The sequence below is a fragment of the Sceloporus undulatus genome, chromosome 5 (assembly GCF_019175285.1).
Source record: "Sceloporus undulatus isolate JIND9_A2432 ecotype Alabama chromosome 5, SceUnd_v1.1, whole genome shotgun sequence".
In the NCBI taxonomy this organism is placed as follows: Eukaryota; Metazoa; Chordata; class Lepidosauria; order Squamata; family Phrynosomatidae; genus Sceloporus; species Sceloporus undulatus.
Window position 1 is genome coordinate 106,483,193 of NC_056526.1, and position 16,875 is coordinate 106,500,067.

General features: G+C 40.1%; 1 protein-coding gene and 1 long non-coding RNA gene across 6 annotated transcripts in view; both read left to right on the plus strand.

Moving 5' to 3' along the window:
• Positions 1-10,169, plus strand: part of EFCAB6 (EF-hand calcium binding domain 6) — a 132,324-nt gene extending 122,155 nt beyond the window's left edge. For 3 of the 4 annotated variants that reach the window (XM_042468618.1, XM_042468620.1, XM_042468621.1), the window contains 4 exons: positions 2,412-2,596; positions 3,532-3,681; positions 6,765-6,927; positions 9,921-10,169. In XM_042468618.1, coding sequence (XP_042324552.1) covers positions 2,412-2,596; positions 3,532-3,681; positions 6,765-6,887 — 458 coding nt within the window. In that variant the 3' untranslated portion in view covers positions 6,888-6,927; positions 9,921-10,169. Of the gene's footprint in view, positions 1-2,411; positions 2,597-3,531; positions 3,682-6,764; positions 6,987-9,920 lie in introns of those variants that run through there. The other variant, XM_042468619.1, reaches the window with a different exon arrangement.
• LOC121931194 overlaps positions 1-16,875 on the plus strand; it is a 972,450-nt gene that overhangs the window by 804,715 nt on the left and 150,860 nt on the right. The window lies entirely within an intron of this gene.

Sequence of the window (16,875 nt, forward strand, 5' to 3'; positions counted from 1 at the left end):
TGGTTTTCTTAAATCTTCACTATTGATAGTAGAAATCGTAGCAGCTACCATGACAGGGCTATAATCCTAGCTAGTATTCCTGAATTTGTTGTTATGATAGTTATAGGATATTACCATAGTGGGCACTTCTTTTAGGAATTTTGTAAGCAGTATTATCATATTGTCCCGTATAAGTCAACCCATGATTTTGGAGTCCATTTTGGGGCATACATTTTTCATAAATTTATAGTCAAGTATATACAGTAAGTTTTATATACAGGGGCATACATTTATAGTTGAGTATATACAGTAAGTTTTGAATTAATGAAGGAACATAAATCTGTGTAATATGCATCCAGTACTAGGGTTAGGGGTGTACGGAAGCACCGCCCCTTCCTAACCCTAGTACGTATAGAATACGTACTAAATGGCGGTGTGTAACCCGCCTTAGTGAAGGCTCTTCTTCTGTTTTGTGCTTTCATACACACAGAGACACCCCCTTATAGGATGAGGTGAACTGAGGAAAGCCATGCTGTTGACATCTTTTGCCCTAAATCAGGTGGTAGAAGCAGGACTTAGCTTTTATGCTACTTCCAAACAGTTATAGTATCTCTCTCTTTTTAATTAAAATGGTTGTCCACCCATAGAGGAAATTCAGCCTTCTCAGTTCAAACCTTATTGGACCATACACATTTTAAATGCACTTTAAATCCTATGAATCTGGAAGGAAACTAAGACATTGTGCCTCCCAACCTACTTCAGTCAAAAAATGCTTGGTGAAATAAAAACATAAAAAGTCATTTGTCATCTGCTAGTTTGGGTCACATTGAGAGGTGATATTCTTACTCCATTCCCATGTAAACCACTGGGTATGCACACTTGAAGGAAACTCAACACTTAACACTTCTCGACATCACTCTTCAGCTTATCCAAATTCTTCCTCCCTGTTTCCTAGCTTGGCTGCCATTTTAGAAATAAGCTGAGTAAACTCATTTAGAGAGACAAGAGGGAATTTTTTTTTAAATTTCTTGTAATATAGACAGATATTTTTGCTTGTATTAATACATGGGGAGAGACTTCTTGTTATCCTGAGATTTTGTTTAATCATGACATCGTGATGTAATGATCTGTTGTAATAAGTATGTTTAAATTGTGAGTGTGTGGTTGTAATATTTTATTTTTAATCAATTTTTTAAATAAAATTAAAGAAAAAAGAAATAAGATGAGTAGAAAAAAGATCTGGAAGTGATGGAGTTTGGGGAGTTAAATGGAGGAATGAGAATAACAGCCTCTCTCACCTACCCATTCCTTTTGATGTTAAAAGTCAGACTGTTACCGTCCATTTGATGTGAATGGCACACTCAGTTTGGTGTTTATCACATGGAGGTTTTTGCAGCTCAGATCCGACATGACTGCGGGTCCAATGATGCGAATTCACACAATAACATGATGTGTTATCACACGCGATTCCTTTCTATGGGGGCTCCTTCCGTGGCGCTTCCGCAGTGATTCCAAAGTGACCCCTCATTTTGGCGAAATCGGTAACAAGAGAATTCACAGAAATCGCTTCCAAGCTCACTTCGATTTCACTCCGAATTGGTCTGGTGTGGAATGCAACTTTGATTCTGCTCTGATACACCACCGCAACCACCCCCTCCCCCCTGGGTTGCAAGGTCACGATGTGTTCAGACCCCCACTGAGCATGCACAAGGTTGCCGATTCGAATTGTTTAATCCAAATGGTATGCACCAGTGTAGTAATACAATTTGCACTCACTCCACTTTGCGTGAATCTGCATCACGTGACTTGCCTTGGATTTGATTCCCCCTGGATTCGGAAGGGCAATGGAAAAGCAACCAGGTGTGATAAAACATTCACATTATAACATGAATTCACATAGCTGAACCAGGAGTCACCCTGGATCTGAGCTCCAAAAACCTCCGTGTAATAAACACCTTTGACTTGCTAAAACCCATGAATAATTGAGGCCCAAGCTAGACCCGGAATGGAAGTTACAGTATGTGGCACAGTAGTCTTACTCTCTCTTGATAACATCTGACAAATAAACATTGTAATAGTCTTGTACTGATCACATGCACATTTTATTCATGTGACTAATATATCAAGCATAGGCTTTGGTGTTTCTTCTTATCATCTAAGTGATTTTTCAGTGGACTCGGTTCATTCTTCTGCCACTGTGCCATGCAGAGTAAACAACTCAAATCTGTACATGTGTATACCACCCCTATGGTTGATATATATTCATTTGACTATTTGAATCTCAGGAATATGAATTAATAGTATTACGGTTTTTCAGCAGAGGTTTTTTCCTGTTGCCTTGCCCAATATTAACTGTCATCAGTAACACAGTTTTGAAGAGTACCGATTTATAATGTCTCTTCCTCAGTGCACCTTTTTTTTTAAAATTTCAGCTATAATAGAGAAATTTCATTTGAATTTAACCAAGGAAGAAGTGAAACAACTTATAACAAAGTATGATTTTAAGAGTGTTGGCAAATTTGCATACTGTGACTTCCTTCAAAGTTGTGTCCTGCTGTTTAAACAACAAGAAGTGTCTCCTCAACAAAGAATTGTAATCCAAAAACCACGTGTACAGGTAAGTATCTCTTGTTGGGATGAGAGAATTCTGTTGCCAAAGGGACTCCAACTTAATCCTGTATTTCCTTACAGCTCCTTCTCTCCAACAATTCCACACTACTTAGTCACATGCATCAGTCTATTGAGCATGACCAGGTTACATAGGCCTGTTACAGACTGCCAAAATAAAGCTGCTTCGGGTCTCTTTGGAGGTATGCTCTTTAAATGATGCATGGGTCCTAAGAGTCCGAAGGTCGCGCCAAAGCCACACTCCATTCCTAAGCACTGGAGTGCAGCTTTGGTGCAGCTTCTGGATTCTTCGGATGCATGCATCATTTAAACAGCATACCTCCAAAAAGACCTGAAGCAGCTTTATTTTGGCAGTCTGTAACAGGCCATAGTTCTCATATCCTTAGTGCTGTATCTCTTCTGTGGGGAAAATCCTGTTTTCAGCATTTAGGTCTCAATATTGTATGTATGGATAAATGTATTATTTCTTCCTATACTGTATTTTCGTTTTTGAAAATGGCTAGTTGTCAAGCTTAAATTGTAGGAAGTAATATTTCATTTTGTTTCTCCTGGATATATCTACATTTCCTCAGGTATATATGATGGATACAGATAGTTACCTCTAAGATTATGTGTGTTCTTTACTCATAGTTTGTGTTCATGGGGAAGGGAATAGAAGGGCTTTACTCCTGATATTGTGCTTTCACTGGCTCCAGACACTGACTATCCATTTGTTGGCATGCATATCTGATTTGGAAAGTCTCCATGTGAACCAACATACAAACATCCAAAATGCAGAAGGCCTTGGGGTGGCCCAGTCTGCAGATAACACTGAGGATGGTGTCAGTAATATGACCCCACTGGTCTCTTCTCCATACAGAAAACAGTTGAACAGGGTTCCAATGTATATTAATCAAGAGCAATAATTCCTCCCATCTTTCTCAGAATCCCCATGGGCCACAGTCTCCAACTTTCTTCAATGCAATGATGAGGATTCAGCCCCAGATTCTGCACTGCTGGAGGCCAATGAGACGGACCTTTAAGTTTTATGATGAAAGTGGGACGGGTCTCCTCAGTGTTCAGGATTTCAGACAGGTAATTGCTTGTTTGCTTGTTTTTTTTAAAAAAAAATCTGTTTCTTTTATAATTTATCCTAGATAGCTGGATCCAGGAAATTTTATGGGAGCTCTTGTTACCATAACATTCTCCCCATCCACTTTGATACTCAATTGTAATATTGCTTTGGATTGCTGAGCCTTTTTAATTGTGACTCCTCAAAAGAAGTCAAACAAGAAGCCTCTATTTGGATTATTTTAAAAACCACATAAATACTACTTCATAAATCCTTCAATGGGACTACAAATTTCTGATAGTTTGACACATACGTAGAGACTTCGATTAGTGTACTCATTAACTGGTGACTTTAATGTGGCTTCGCTATTATACACTTTATTGTATTTTGATATGAAAGCTGACTTAGTGATTTCTGGATCAAAAGATGGAGTGCATAAAAGGGGAAGGGAAAAGAATACAAGTGAGAAATGGAAAAATCTGTTTAGCCAGAAGGCTAAGGAGAAAGAGGCTCCTGTGACTTCAAATGTTGTGCCACAGCAGGAATTTTAGCAGATATAGCTTTTCTCAGTTCTACATCATGACAAGCTGCACCTGCTGAAGTCTGTTTTTGATGCAACTATCGACCCCTGATCATCCTGTTTAGCTGTTCATTTCCCCCTTTCCTTTGCATGTAGTTTGTCTCCTTTGCTAAAGGAGGATGGGTGTTTTAATAGTGCTAAAACAGTTCATTATTATAAAGTAAATATTGTGAGAATTGTATTGAGCTATTCCTTCTCACCTACTTAAGTGGAACACAGATCCCTCAAGGAAAGTGGAAAGGAAGAAGCCACATCTTGAAATTATTCTTTCCTGTACTTTTAATGATTGTGGAGGTCGACTTCTCTGAGGAGCTGCAAGGAGTTATTGTACTCTGTGTAAACACCTTCTTGGCCTCTCTGAGCCTGCTTACCATTAACTGTTAACATGAGCAGGAAATGGAAATCAATATGTGTTTTATTTTATTTCATATCTGAATGCATATTCTACCCCATACGAATAATAGGCCCTTGGGGAGCTCACAAAACCAGCATGAAATCACACATTATTACCTTTTAAAGAAGTATAATGTTGATTTATTTTATAAACTTGTGTGTGTGTGTGTGTGTGTGTGTGCGCGCGCGCGCATGTGTGTGTGTGTGCCTGCCTTCAAGTTGTCAATTTATGGCAACTGCATGAATTTCATAGGGCTTTCTTAGTCAAGGAATACTCAGAGGTTTTGCCAGTTCCTACCTGTGAAATATAGCCTACAGCACCTGGTATTCCCTGGTTATCTTCCATCTAAGCTCTAACCAGAGCTGACCCTGCTTAGCTTCCAAGATTAGATGGGATCTGGTACCCCTCAATATAAATATTTCCTGAAAAGTTTAGAAAAAGCAATGAAAGCATGTAAAATCAGAAATGCACAGAGAAACTATTTTAAAAAGCAGATACGTGATCATGGCCTGCCATCCCATGAAGGAGATTGGATCTAATGCCTCAGGCATCAGGGCAGGAGAAATGGCATGTCCATGTATGAACGCATCCACTCCTTATGGGGGCGGCTCTTTCCACCTTGGCATGGCCTCCAAGCAGCTTCCGCCCACTTTAAGGGCATGTGTCATGTAAATGTCATGCCCCTGAAGCAGCCAGAAGCCGCTTTATTCGGCCCATCTGTTTCAGGGCTTAGATTTGAAAATGAATTCAATAATATTGAATGTGTTAGAAATTAGATTACAAAGGCATTCAATGGGATTTAATTCTGAGGAGATGGACACAAAGGTTTAATTAAAAGAATGTCTTGGCATGAAACTAATATTGTCATTACTACTAAACCCCTCAGAGCATATGATCCACTGAAACATGAGATGAGTAGGAGAAGAGGGAGAAAAATCAGTGAAGGGGAGAAATGGGAAGTGGGGTTGAAGCCTATCCAGGTGTATTATGTAAGCAATAATAAACACAGTAAAAAATTACAAAAGAGTTCACTGCAGCTCAACTCAGTGAAATGTACAGGGAAACTAGAATAAAATTAGTAAACATGGAATATTAAAGAGAGTCACTGTGTGCACCATTGAACCCCAGAAATCTGTATAGACCAATGCAGGGACACCTAGCCTTTCAGTCCTAAAGGGTCTGATATTCTGCAGGAGCTATGGATATTAGAGGGCTAAGCAAAAAACAAGCTTCAACCCAATTCCATTCCTGGGCACATTTTGTCTCTTTCTTCCTTTCCATTCTTCTTCAGTTGCTACACAATGATTCTTCTAGGTTTCCAGAACCTTCTCTATCTCACCCCAAACTCCCAATGATACCCATGATACAGCAAACAGATTGGCCTGCCTGACAATAGAGACATTATGTGTTTCCTCCTATCCTAATTCTTTCTATCCTTAACTATTCCTATCTTATTGAATTTACCAGAGGAAAAACCATCCATCCTAAAGAATTCTAATATTCTAAAAATGATTAATTAATTAAAGTGTAGGATTAAAATCAGTGTTAATCAGGAACTCTTAATGAATTAAGCCACAAGGAAAGATTACAAAACAAGAATTTACATGTTAGTTATTTCCAAGCTTTGCTATAAACACTCCAAAGAGTTCCTTGACCTACCCTTTAGTTCTGTATTAGTTCAACCATTATAACTCCCCCCTCAAAACTTCTAGGAATGGAACTGTGTTGCAAACTCTTTTTTATATCTGCACTTTTATCCTGCACTTTTTACTGATCTGCAGTTCCAGCCGGTATAGTTAAACCTGTTTCTGTCTGTTGTGCAAACATGACCTACAGTAAGTCAGTGTGCCAACCCAACTGGTTGTATGGTGTTGACCTAATTTACAAATTAGCCCATGCCTATGATGGAAATGGTACAAGAAAGGCAAGTGTAGAACCATGTTGCCATGGGAACGTTGGGGAAGAAAATGACTTATGATATTCTGAAATGTTGAGGACTGACTGAATGAGGCAGTTTTGCGTAAATGAATTGTATGCATGTTTCAATTCCATGTTGGCTGCCTGCTGCTAACTTTCCCGGATGGTTCCTAATTAAAGATAAGCTATGTGTCAGGTTTTTGTGTTTTCTGCAGGTGCTTCGAAAGTACAGCATCAACCTGTCTGAAGAGGAGTTCTTTCACATCTTGGAATATTATGACAAATCATTAACTTCCAAAATCTCTTACAACGAATTCCTCAGAGCATTCCTGCAGTAGCAAGAAAGCATGCCTACTTCTAGTCTTGAAGAATCATTAGGCAAGAGAGATGTGATTACTGAAATATATTTTCTCATTTTAAACTAATAAAACTGTATAAACTCAGCTTTTTTTGTTTAATAGTTCATCAGCAGTCTTATAATGTCAACACAGTACCAACTGTGGTGGTGTCTGGTGAAGTAAATCTTCAATAGTTGGGGCTATTAATTTTCTCATAATCCATTTAGCTGGGAAAAGTGAAAACAATTAAAATGGTTACAGTGATAGTTCTGAGGCTGTTAATTGGCATTTCCAAATGTAATAACTTTATTTTTTTTCAATTAATATATTACTTAGAAAAGGAGCTCCCAGTTTAGATTTTAAAAGGCACACCATCCCATTTTATTTGCAGTAATCTCCCAAATGTATATCTAATACATTATTTTTCACGAGTTAGAAACTGGATGCCTCAGAATGTATTGGTTATAGTCCAGTGGAATTAGTTGTGCATAAGCCCACTGAAATCTTTGAGACACAATTTGAGGTGTCAGTCCTGATTTGTAAGGCCATTAAAGGCCTTGAAGCCTATATAGGTAACAAGCCACCTTTTGCTGTTCTGTATCTAAATGCCTTTTCTAAAGCTGGAATTGCACATGAACCAGCAGGCTACCTGGGCCTGGAAAACGGAGTCTCCAGTCTCCGCCAAGCCACTGAAACTAGTCAGGAGGGTTTTGCAGAAATTTAGATGCAGAAAAGGTTTGCAGAAAGGGTTTGCTTAGTTTATGCTGCACCCAAAACTTTTCTCTTGTATATTTTGTGTGTGTGTGTGTGTGTGTGTGTGCACTGTGGCAAACCCACATATATAATCCATCGGCAGGAGGAGATGCAAGGGGAAAGACATGGGAGCCCTTCTGTTGGTGCATCAGTCAAATCCAAGTGAAAAAGACACTTGACTTGATCCTAACCAAGGAGGAGGAGTTAGTGACTGGAATCAAATTATAAGCACTTTATGGGGAAGTAACCCTGTAGTGCTAGAATTCACAATTGTGGGACAAGGAAAAGAAGAGTATATTCACAGATAGACCTTGAATTTCTAGAAAGCCAATTTTAACAAGATCAGGGAAATATGGGCATAATCCAATGACTAGAGTTGCTAAAGGGAAAGAAAAAAAAATACAGCAAGTATGGTAGTTCTTGAAGAGGGAGTTACAAAAAGCAAAACAATCCCATGTAAGAAGAAAAACAGGAAAGATCAGAAAAACCAATGTTGCTGCATAGCAAACTCAAGGAGGAAGTGAAATAAAAAATATGTATAAAGAATGGAAGGAAAGACAAATCTCTAAGGAAGAGTACAGATGTGTGGCCCAAGCTTGCAGTAATAACAGAAAGAAGGGTCTCAGAATGAGCTGAGACTGGATAGGAAAGCAAGGAGCAACAGAAAGAGATTAATGGGATACAGTGGTGCCTTGTCATGATGTGGCCAAAGTACGACAGCCTTAGTTTTGTTATCTTGGCCTCCAGAGAGATTTCTAGCTTGATCTTCTCCAGGACCCTCTTGTTTTGTCTTTTGGGCCATTCACACTATCCTCAGCAATCTTCTTCAGCACTACATCTTGAATGAATTGGTTTTCTTCCTATCCGCTTTCTTAACTGTCCAGCTCTCGCATCCATACATAGTAATAGGGAATACAGTGGCTTGTACAATTCTAACTTTCATGCTCAGTTGTATATCTTTACATTTTAGGATCTTTTCTAGTTCTTTTATAGCTGCCCTCCCCATTCTTCTTATGGAAGACTAAGCCAGCATGGCTTAATGGTTTGAGGATTGGACTACCACTCCAAAGACAGGGGTTTGATTCCCAGCTCAGTCATAAAACCCACTAGATGATCTTGGGCAAGTCAGAAGCTCTCAGCCTTAGAGGGAGGCAATGACAAACCTCCTCTGAACAAATTCTGCCAAGAAAACCCTATGATAGGTTCACTTTAGGGTCAACGTAAGACAGAAATGACTTAAAGGCACACAACAACAACAACTCATCATTACCATGCTGGAAATCTCACCAAGCAATATTTGAAATGGTTTTCTTGCAAACTTATATGATGTGTAGAATTAACTAACAGTAGCCATCATTCCATTATAAAGCTCACCCTGCTTCTCTTCCACCTTTTCCAAGAGTGTAGAAAGTCTATTTCTTTTGAAAAGGGCAAAAACAACAAAACCCCAACAGATATGGATACCCTTAAGACTACTTATTCAACTTGTCATATGTGCAATGCCTTTTAAGGGTTTGAGTCCTGTCCCCTGCTAGTGGGACATAGCACTCTGTACAAACTTCAAAATCTCTCTTAGTGTGGAAAGTCCATTGCAATTCCATTGGAAAGGTAATGAATTTGTAGCATTAGGGCTCCCCATCTGAAACCATACATGGGCAAATTCTCTGGAAAAATGCTTTATCCTCTTTAGAAATGGGAAAGAAGAATGTAGGAATATGCAGATCAGAGTAAGTCATATTGTGCGCGTAATTAGAATTCTGAACATTAATTAAAAAAATCTTTCAAAATCCTTGTAACCTTTTATGTTTAAGCCTCATTTGAAAACAGCTCTCAAGTTATTCCCTTTTATAGCATTTCTAATATTCTTCGGTCTCAGTGAAATGCTGCCCTTTAAGTGCAGTGTGCTTGTTCCATGTTCAGGGATTAAACAACAATGATAAAATAATTAATATACTAATCTTGATGATTCTCTGCGCTCAAAGGCAGCTCCGTTTTAACCACCAGGATTGCACATTTAGAGCGACTGTGCCGAGAATTAAGACTCCTGTTTCCTAATACTAATAAAGAGAAATAAAGCACTGATTTCTCCCACCATCATCCCCCAAATCATTCCTCCGCTGAGAAGGATAATTAGATCAGATGGGAGATGGTAAGAACACTCCCTCCCACCTCATACACTTCCCTAATGTTTGCACTGCATTATGCAGTCTTGCAGCTACTGTAATTCATACACAGTTGTCAGGATAGTGATGTTGCTTCCTTTCTTCCAATTGTCTTCAGGATATCTGCTGTCGTAAGACGAAACAACACAGTGGGGGAAGAAAGGCGGATATCTCAGGATTTCTTGACACATCATGCCAGCATATTTTTCATTAGTGCTACTGGCAGGAGGACTTGACTCAACAACTCCAAAGGGATTAAAGAACAATCTTTTTGCTGTAAAAACAAATCAAGTCATGCAGCTTTTTTTCTCTAAAGAGTAAATTCTTTTATAGGCATGGATGGCAATCACCAAACTATTTTTTCTCTCTCCAGTCTTGGGGGGGGGGGGGGGGAGGGGGGGGTGCTCACTGAATTTCAAGTGACAGCGTTTTGAAATATCCTGGATAGTGCACAAAACACCAACTGTTTGCAGCCATAAGATTAATAAATCAGTGGGGATTGTGTGTTGTAAAGAGGCTTAAGAATATGATGTTTTCTCTTTGTCTTTTTCATGCATTCAGTGAAAGAATACCAAACACAACAGGATAATGACAATCTCTTTCTGGAATTATTTGTTGCTAATTGCCATCAAGTTGCTTTTGATTTATGAGACTGTGAATGAGAGATCTCCAAGACACCCTGTTATTAACAGTCCTACTAAGGTCTTGCAATGTCAGGGCCAGAGCTTCCGTATTGAATCCGTCCACCTGCAGCGCCCCCATAATGGCACTACCTTTCCATGGTGCTGGGATTGGGTGCTTCTGTGAGGCAAGAAGCTACACTTATGGCAGTAGTGTTGCTAGTTGGATCTTCCATGTCAGACTTTTGCTGTAGACCCAGACTAGATGTGTCAAAGAGGTACTGGGCAGCAGCGGTACTGGAGGGTGACACTCATGGAGCATCTCCGAGAGATAACAGTTGCACCATAGCTAACACTTGTTAGTACTGTACAGAAGGAGTCACGGGTAAACTCTCTTTGAATATCTTTGTGGGATAGACCATGATCTGCTGATGTCAAAAATTAGAGCAAACATAGAGAACACTCAACCAGATGAATGGAAAGCGATAACTGAAAACCTAAATCTGGATAAGAAATGAATAAGGAGTAGGCAAAATACGTAGAACCATTCTACTACTGGCTGCAAGGAGTAATTTTTAAAAACGTTCTCTTATGTTATTTTTTTTAAAGAACATCTACCTGTAGTAAACTGGAACACATTAAGCAGTTTCTCATTTTGTTAGTTCGCTACATAGGAGAGGATTCAAAAATATGGCCTCCCTATCTATAGTAGTACAGAATCCACTGTGATGTGTGAAATGGCTCTTAGGTCTCTTATAGTAGATGAGCTACAAAAGAGAATAACCTTCTGTACATTGTACACAGAACTCTTTGGCTGAAAGGGCAGAAAGCAACCTGATACGTAGATAACTCTAGACATTTATATTTTGTCAGGAAGCTTATTTAAGAAGATTTTTTAAAAGTCAAATTTCCGCAAAGGCCAGATTAATTTGCACATCTTATTCTTATCCAGCGGTATCATTGTTAGTTTGCCAGAACTATTAAAATTTGTTAAAATTGTTAAAAGACAGAGAGACTGGGAAGGTTAAAAGGGGAGCCGAGTAAAGTGGAGGAGGAGGAAGAGATGGGAGCAGATGCGGAGGACAGAAAGGCCAGAGAGTAAGAAGTAGGGAAGGACTGGATCCTCTTGTGGGCCCAGGGAGAGCTGGAGATGAGAACTGGTTGTTTAATTGTTTTGAATGACACTACCGTTGTATCAGTTGCATCCCATCCTTTATCTTAAGAACTCTCTCTATTTGTGGCATACCTGGACTTCTTTTTACCCCACAAAACCCCATGATGACAATTAGTTTGAGTGATATTGGTGAGTCCAAGGTCACCAGCAATCTTTATGGCTGAATGGGGATTCGAATCCTTCCCTATCAAAGCTTGACATTCTGGATTTCACCCTAGAGTGGGAGGATCACTGCTGGATGTGTGAACCCATAAATCCCATAGGGTTTGCGGGTGAACAGGGAAATTTTGTCCCTGATGCTAGGCCTGTGGTGGTTCATACAGACATGCAAGCCATGTTTTACCGCAATGGCCAGATGTATGAACCCATACACAAATGGAAAATAGAAGCATCCTATAGCATTCAACATGCAATATAAGTCACCAGGGAGAGAAAGGTTGGTATTATTATGGGAATTTACGTTACAGTCCTAAAACCACTCACTCCAGAGTTGTCTTAGTGGTTTTAATTGGGATTTGGAGCTTCTGGGCTGTAGCTTTGGTCAATGTAGTACAAATATATTCAGTTCCAAGAACCATTTGCAGCAGACACACACACACTCTCTCTCAGGTTCAGGAACCATTTAAACTGCAAAGCAAGGCATTTCGTTGCTCTGTTTGGCCTCATTAACTGCAAATAGGGCCACCGTTTCAAGTTTAAGTAGTATGTGTTTGCCTCAAAGATTACTGAAGAAGGGGGCAAGATTCCCATCAAAAGGCAGAAGCTTGCTGCTGGATATACTGAATTCCAAAAGAATAGCATATTCTTAGTCTTTGCTGTTGCCACATTTTATAACCCAAAAGCACTGGAGGAATGATCACATGTCATCTGAAACATGAAGGTGTGGCAGAGGTTCTCCTCTGACCTCCCTAAATCGCACCTCTGACAATGAATGACTTGCCAATTCCCTCGACACAGTTTTCCCATAATGCCTCTTTTCTGTGTCCTCCTTATTGTGACTCAGGGAAGCCATTCAGTTCACAGTCAAAGTATAGCGAAGGGTTGGCCATTACTGCTCCCTCCGGTTCACTAGAGCACCTTTACTTCATTTAACACTTTAGCTCTAGAAAGGACACAAAGGTTTTTTAAACTACAGGCCCCTTGCTTTCTAAATGGCTTGCTAACTGTTGTCAATGGAAGGCTGAACTCGGTACAGAAAGTCAAAAGAAAGTGTAGGGGAATAGGGCCAATGACATCAGGAAAAGGAAAAAGAAGAGATAGCTAGGAGAATAATGGGAAAGGGGAAGACTTAAGGAATTGCTGGCTGCCTCTTGGTCAGTCAGGAATGCTTGCTTAATAGTCTTGATGTCTAGAGGCTATTACCGAACATTAATCTAGGATCACAGTGCTTATGAGAGCCAGTGTAGTGCTTTGAAAGTTGGGACCCTGGGAGATCAGGTTCCGATCCCCACTCAGCCATGGAAACTCACTGGCTGACCTTAGGCAAGTTACACTCTCTCTGTTTCAAAGGGAATCCTCCTGAACAAATCTTGCCAAGGGACCCCTAAGAAGGTTTGCCTTAGGATCACATTAATTTAGAAACAACTTGAGGGCACACAACAACAAATCAGAATATCTGGGTTTAAAAGTAAATTCAAGGTGCCCCAAATACACTCATTCATCACACAAAGGACTTGTAAATGAAGGTACCCACCTTAAAATATCCCATAAGGAGGAAACACATACTGTAGCCTCACATAGTCGGCTTGCTTACACTTTTCAGCCATAGTCTCCCTTGGGGGAAGACAATACCCTACAAGACATATGGGAAGAGTGACCCTCACTCCCTGTTTTTCCTGTGATTTTCTTGTGGTTAGAGAGACTGATACGTTACTAGTGATGAGATGAGTACAGGTTGGTAGAGCAAGGGTGATAGAGGTTGATAGAGCAAGGTGCAAGGCTGGAGGCAGAGGAACATTGGACCTCATTTTGTTGGTTGACTTTAGGCTCGAACAGACAGGCCAAAATAAAGCTGCTTCGGGTCACTTTGGAGGGATGCTGTTTAAATGACACATGCATCTTAAGAGGCCAGAAGCTGTGCTAAAGCTGTATGTCTTGCCACCCCTTTCTACCCGTCTGTATCCCCCCTTACTAACAGGATGTCAAGCAATAGCTTGTCCTCATGCACCACACTGCTATTTACATGCTCGCTTTCTTCCACTGCATTCAAGATGGCATGTATGCAGATTGGTGAGCCCTACTTTGTCATCACAACAACCCAGGCAGCTATTGGACACCACTTCAACTGTCATGGCTCCATCCTTTGGAATCCTGGGATTTGTAGTTTGTTGTAACATCAGAGCTCCCTGTCATAGAAATCTAAATACAGTGGTACCTTGGGATACGAAATACCCACGTTACGAAATTTCCGGGATACGAAAAAATCCCATAGGAAATAACTGTTCCGGGTTACGAAGGTTATTTCGGGTTACGAAGAAAATTTTGGTGCTTTTCGGCACTTTTTCGCACGAAATCGCGGCTTTTCCCCATTAGCGCCTATGGCATTTCGGCTTGCGAATGCTTTTCGGGTTACGAAAGCGGCGACGGAACGAATTAATTTCGTAACCCGAGGCACCACTGTATCTCACAAAACTAACTACAAATCCTGGAATTCCATAGCATTGAGCCATGGCATTTAAAGCGGTGTCAAACTGCATTAATTCTGCAGTGTAGATGCAGCCGCACTGAGGTAGCCAAGACCGAGAGAGGGTGACTGACCCCAATAATCACAAAATGGAGGTTCAGATTGATACTTCCCCAGCTAAAGTCCACCACTATAACCAAACTATCATCCTGGCTCTCTTGCTTCCTGAAATAAATCCGCTTCATATGTTTGCTTAGGATTCACTAATATGTTAACAATTAATGGGCTCCCTCCCCTTGTCAAGTGATAGCCAGATGGTCATAAGTTGAAAGAGATGCTAAATGTAGTGTTATTCATCTATCTATATAGCTAGAGATAAGTGCAGCTCTTATCATTCATGAATTGTTCTACACAAAAAACTGTCATCCCATGGAAAATATATTATCTCAAGAAGACACAAAAAGGATTTTGTATTATGTTAGTACTTAAAATATGCTAATTTGATATCTTCACTCTATATCCATCCAAAGCAAGCCTGGCATGAATTCTCTCCAACAATACAAAATATCACCATCTTCAAATGAGCAGATACACCATGCTGCTCAAATTACAGTTTTTGGAAAAAAGGCCACAACTTTTTCCAGAGCATATCTGATTTTTAGCTAGACTGTAGCCGAGTTTATCTTGTGCATATGAATTTTAAATAAAAGAATGAGGTGTGTTGAGTGAGCCATGAATATCAACAGGTAGTGGAATAGTTCTTATGGTGAGCTTGGTGCATATTTAACTGAATGCATATTTAGAAAGGACATCGCTGTCGTGGATTGTAGGTAGAGAAAACTGCAGCATCTGGGCTTGAAACAGTGTTTTGTTCAATTTGTAAGAGAAAGAGTAAGAATCCAGATGCATGTGTTGATTATCTTGGCAAATAGGCAGTGGACTTAGACGATATGGCTATGTTGACGACTACTGGGACTACTGTAATATCCAGCCCTATTAGACCCTTGCTGCTTAATTGTTTGAGAGTATCTATCAGATGCAGAACTTGGAAAAAGTGTCTGTGTGTGGCTACTTGTCCTGTAATATGGGGCATCCGTGAACTGTGTCTTTTTTAATCTTAAAAGCGTCAAGTCTGTAATTAGTAATTAGTAAAACATGTATTTTTTGGATACACTTCAATATCTGCAGTTTGATGTGGACAAACTTCTAGAAGGATTGATACCTCACAGTTGATTCCTGGATCTTTGTCTTTACAATGTACTGTATCACAGATTAGCACAGAATTTGAAGGAAAACTAGGAGCTTTATCACACGGGGGAAAATCGGGGATTTAAAAAGTCATGTTCCAGGAACATTCGTGGCAGATTTCCCCACATATGGCGCTTAGGGAGAACTTATCGGGAAGAACCAGGAATGCTTCAGCAACAAATAATTTACGGGGAAATCCTGTGAATGATTTCTTGCTGGAGCATTCCTGGTTCTTCCCGGGATAAGGCCTCCCTAAACGCCATGTGTGGGGAAATGTTTGCTGCAATCGTGTGAATGTCCCGGGAAAATGCCTTTTTAAATCCCCGATTTCCCCCGTGTGATAAAGTCCTAACACTTTGGCACTTGAAAGACTACTTGGCATAAATTGGACTTCAACCTTGGATTTCAGCAAACTTCATTAGACAGTGGGGCTATGGCGCTCATACCAAATATAATGTGGTGGTTTTTCAGGTGCTGGAAGATTCTTTGTTGTTTTTGCTACAACAGATTAACATGGCTACCTCCTGAAATTGTTTTTAGAGAACCTGGAAGAAATTGCCACAAGTGTCCCTTGTTTTGGTGAATTACAGCTCTGCTTCTGGCTCTCGAGGCTTTTTCACAAGCATTGTGATTACATACAAATGAGGTGGCACCAGGTCCAGTCCAGCAAGAAAGTTGTCCTTGGAAGACCTAGCTCTCCAACCATGGTGGATGGAGATCCAGGTCCCACTAAGTGTTTTGAAGGTGTCTGTTGATGAAGTTTGGGATCCTCACCCTATCCAGGGCCACTGATTTTTTTTGCACAGTTAGTTGCATGTGTCTAAATCTGAATCAGGACCAGTGAGTGTATAAAACATTCAGTTCAAAGCTGTGTTGGAATTCTTTTGCTGTTTAGGAAGGGGATTATCTATTAATCATAGTTTATCTGCCTCAGCGCATGGTGAATTATACAACAAAGAGTTCTGAACAGCCGTTAGCAGCTCTTGTTCTGTTCAGGCACATTGTGAAACATGCTTTTCAAAGGAAAGGTAGTGGGGAGAAAAAAATGTCATTCATAAACAGGAGCAAAAAGCTGTTAATTCAGGGGAAGCATGACACTGTTATTCCTAAAGGCCTCCAAATCACCATGTTGTTAAGAGGAATCTGCCTAATATATGTCAACTTGGTTGAAATACAAAATCAATGGTTTTATATCAGAGATGAGCCAGCCTGAGGGTTGCAGCTTAATCTCAAGATATTCAGGTTCTCAGCTCTCCCTCCTCCTTCTAAATGGGAAGATAGCTTAAAGAAATTTAGAAACATTGGACACAGTTGTGTGAGTTTCCCCCGCTGTATAGCAGTGTTCTGTGTTTACCTCCTGAATACCTTTATAGGCGATTGATTCATTTCGTTGCTTTGACAAGTTATC